Consider the following 4,209-nt stretch of genomic DNA (forward strand, 5'->3'; position numbering starts at 1 on the left):
TTAAATAGGTCCTAAATTAATTTGTGATAAGATGAGTAACATGTTTTGAAATACAAGATATTTAATATTGTAATACGATAAATCAACAAGATTTATCTTAAAAAAGTGTATTGTATTTGATATAGAAGAAATGCGACAGGTTCATATATATATATATATATGCACTTATATGCATCCGGGACATCATCTATTTTTTGTGTATCTTACCAAATTATCCAATTATAACTTGTCATGAGACAATTTTTTTAATTTTTTTTTAAAAATATTTTAATATTTTTTATGTGAATGATAAGAACGGATGCACAATGATGGATGCATATTGAGATATACCCAAATATTGTCCATATACATATATGTGCGCCTTAGAAACGAGTTTATTAATTAAAAAAAATTATAATATCATTTAGAAATGGTGACAAAAAGAACTTACAAGCGTCAACATGAATATAAAAATCTAATTTAAAAATGGAATAAAGTATTGAGAGAGAAGAACAATTAAAATATAGTATCTTGTTGTGTTCATAAAATATATTTTAAATAATTAGTTTGATTCATGCTTTTTTATAGTAAAGGTGTTGTCCAAATTAGGTAAATGACACAATATGTGTTAAAATATTACATGTCATTTGTTGGTTTATTTTTAGTTCAAACAAGAATAATGTGGGACGGTAACATTTTTTTTCTTTGTTGAAATTATATGTTAGAAGTTAAAACACATTTAAATTGTAAGACGTCTAATTTGACGATTGATAATGTGTTAATTGATTATTAGACTTGCAACCATTTTTCTATTAAGCAAATAAGTCTTTAGTGTTCTATAACAATTTCATTTGAAAAGTCATTTACGCGTAAAATCTTGTCAAATGAATAAAACGTATGAATTTTAAAATGTCGTGAAGCACAATTTTTTTTTTTTTTAATCTTGAATAAGAAATTGATTTTCAATGGGAACTTAAATCCTTTCTCAAAATATTAGGATAAGGGTCGCTTGTTTATAAAGTTCATCCATTATACCAACAAATGATGGTTAATATATAACATCAAATTCAAAAGTTACATCAAATCAAACCTAATTAATAGTTTTTTTTTTTTTTTGATGCTTTGATATTACATACTCTTCTATTTGAATAGAATTTGATATGTTATTTTAAGGTATATTATTGTATTCATAATTATGAACTTACAATATTATTAAATATTTTTTTATGACAAATAATGAAGGATAATAGAATGAAAAAATATAAGAGTATGATGAAACTTTTATTTTAATTAGTAGTTTCATCCAATATCTCCAAAGTTATAGAAAATTATGAGAAATTGTTTTGTAATATAAATTCATTTTTTAAGTAGAAATTGAGGGTAGGAGATTTCAACTATAGATCTTTTAATCTTTAAAAAATATATAAGTGTCATTTAAATTGAACGAGGTAAAATTTTAAATTCATAATTATTAGGAAGCAATCACAATAATAATAAGAGTCACTAAATAATTTTGTCAAATTATTGAACGAAAAATTGGAGACGAAATATGTTTAATCCGTGTCATACTTGGAAATGGAACTTGCCGTTTCCGTACAATTTTTTTGTGTATAAATAACGTCTTACCCTTTCCCAATCTAAATGTTATTATTATTATTATTTGTCTCTCTCTCAATTTTTGTAAATGGTTTTGATTTTTTCTCAATGCTTTAAATTTTGAATTTCGGTCCATTTATTTTTACAATTAGCTCCCAGTATTTTTTTTTAAATTTATCCCACTTGCAAATTTTCCGCTAAATCTGGCTAATTCTAATCCGTGGTGGACCAGTCGGGTGGCCTTTCCGGCCACCGGCCCCGGCCCGATATCAACCACCCTCGACGGCAGCAGAAGAGATCAAGGTGACGAAGAAGACGAGCCAAAGGGAGGCGGCGTGGTGGTAGGAAACCGCCGATCGAGAGGGCGGCCACAAGGATCAAAAAACAAACCAAAATCTCCAATCATCGTCACACGCGACAGCCCACACGCGCTTCGCACGCACGTGATCGAGATCGTCGGAGGAGCCGATGTCGCCGACAGCATAAACCAATTCTCCAACCGCCAACAACGTGGGGTTTGTGTTCTCAGCGGCAGGGGTACAGTTGTCGACGTAACTCTCCGGCAATCCGCCGCTTCGGCCGCCGTGATCCAACTCCACGGCCGGTTCGAGATTCTATCTCTGAGTGGGTCATTTCTTCCCGGCCGAGCCCCTCCCGGTTCGACCGGGCTGACCGTGTACATGGCTGGCGGGCAGGGGCAGGTGATTGGAGGGACGGTGGTGGGCCCACTATTGGCGGCTGGGCCTATAATTTTGATAGCAGCTACTTTTGCTAATGCAACTTATGAGAGATTGCCTTTACAAGACGACCTTAATTATCAAGAAAAAGAGGTTTCTCCGGCCACCACGTGCGGCGGAGAAGTGGAGGAGCCGCCACCGTATCCTCGGATGGCAACTTCAATTTACGACTTGGTTGCACCAAATAATCATCAAGGAATTGATGGTTATGCTTGGGCTCATGAGAAACCATCTCTTGTTTAATTTTCACTATTACTATATTATGTTTGTAATTTTTCCTATTAATTTTTATGGTTGTTTTTATTTTTTAAATTTTAAAAATATTTAAGATAATCTCTCTACTCCGATATATTAATATAATCAACGTTACTATTGTACCATAAAAAATTAATTAAAAAATAAGCAACAAAATGTCGTTAATGCAAATATAAAAGAGTAGACGGTCAAAAAATATGATAGTGAAACTAAAAGTCTCAAATCGATTAGACAAAAAAATATTAAGAAAATATAAAATATGAACAATAAAGTTTCTTAGCATTTATGACCTAATTTTTAAATAAAACCAAAAGTAAAATGATGGTATTTAAAGTCCAAAGTAAAAATATTGAACATGGGTATGTTCTTCTTTCTCCTTTATTTCATGGAAGTTGTGATTAGGTTTTGTCCATGAAACTCTATGTTTGTTTGCTATTAAAAAATAACATTAAAAAAGACTATGATTTGTCTTTAACTCATATATACAACAAATAATTGGAAATGAATCACAAATCATAAAGTACACACATTTTAATTTATACTTTTTTCCCCAACAGAATGAAGTAAAATAAAACCAACATCAAACACAATCCTCCAACTAATTACTATTTCAGTGATCAATATTCAGTATTTCCTTTTTAATTTGCAATTTTTATAAAAAAAAATAATTTAAAGAATGAAGATTATATTAATTTAAAATATGAAATATTAGTCTACTATGATTTTTTTCTCTGTCGATGATTTTTTTTTCTGACATAATAAAAAATATCGGTAGATCCAATTTCTACCGACGTATTTACTATGTATGAACACATCTTCATTTCTACCGACGAACACATATATGTGGACAGATAGTTGAATGATCTTAGTAGAATATATTATTTTGAATTTCTATTAATGGATGACAAAAATATTATTATCTATCGACATAAGCCATGTGAATAGAAATCTTATAAATCTACACATTTAAACTTCTGTAGACGTATGTTGTGTAGGTAGAAATTTTCTACAGACACATGTTGAAGAGCTAACCATAATTATCTCACACCTCTTCTATATATATATATATATATAAATGAAAATCTGAAATAAAAAAAAACGACTTTAGTATCATTCTGTATTTTATTTTTAAATATCAGCTTTTCTAATGACTAATTAAAACCATTCTATTATTTTTAATTATTATTTTTGCTGGTTTTAGAAATAATTTTATTGAGGAAAGGAGAGAGAAGCAAAACTGAAAATTGTTTTATCCCCCTCCACTTATTTCACCTTTTTGGTGTCTGAACATTTCTTTTTATCATTATCTGCATGCATACATACATACATACATATATATATATATGACAAATTGTCGGAAAAATATATAGTAGATTAGAAATTTGCGTAATAACATATATTTTGTCTTTTCAAATTTTTTAAAAATTATTATATAGAAGTGTGATTTTTCATATTGTATTTAATTATATTTATTATTGCATTTGAATTTAAGTTTGATTTGGATCAATACTATGTTATTAGAAAAAAAATCAATTGTATAATATTTCCAAATACATATTCATTTTATGCTAATTATACAAAAAAAAAAAAAAAAAAAAGGATCTATTAACTACTGAAACTTTTCCATGATATCTGCAAACAA

General features: G+C 29.2%; 1 protein-coding gene across 1 annotated transcript; it reads left to right on the forward strand.

Annotated features, from left to right (window-relative positions):
• The first annotated feature begins 658 nt into the window (after positions 1-658).
• Positions 659-2,615, forward strand: LOC120067549 (AT-hook motif nuclear-localized protein 20-like). Its single transcript, XM_039019098.1, has 2 exons — positions 659-668; positions 1,729-2,615. Exons 1-2 carry the CDS (start codon positions 659-661, stop codon positions 2,553-2,555), a joined length of 837 nt encoding a protein of 278 aa, XP_038875026.1. The 3' UTR covers positions 2,556-2,615.
• The last annotated feature ends 1,594 nt before the right edge of the window (positions 2,616-4,209 follow it).

This window comes from Benincasa hispida, chromosome 12 (genome assembly GCF_009727055.1).
Source record: "Benincasa hispida cultivar B227 chromosome 12, ASM972705v1, whole genome shotgun sequence".
NCBI lineage: Eukaryota > Viridiplantae > Streptophyta > Magnoliopsida > Cucurbitales > Cucurbitaceae > Benincasa > Benincasa hispida.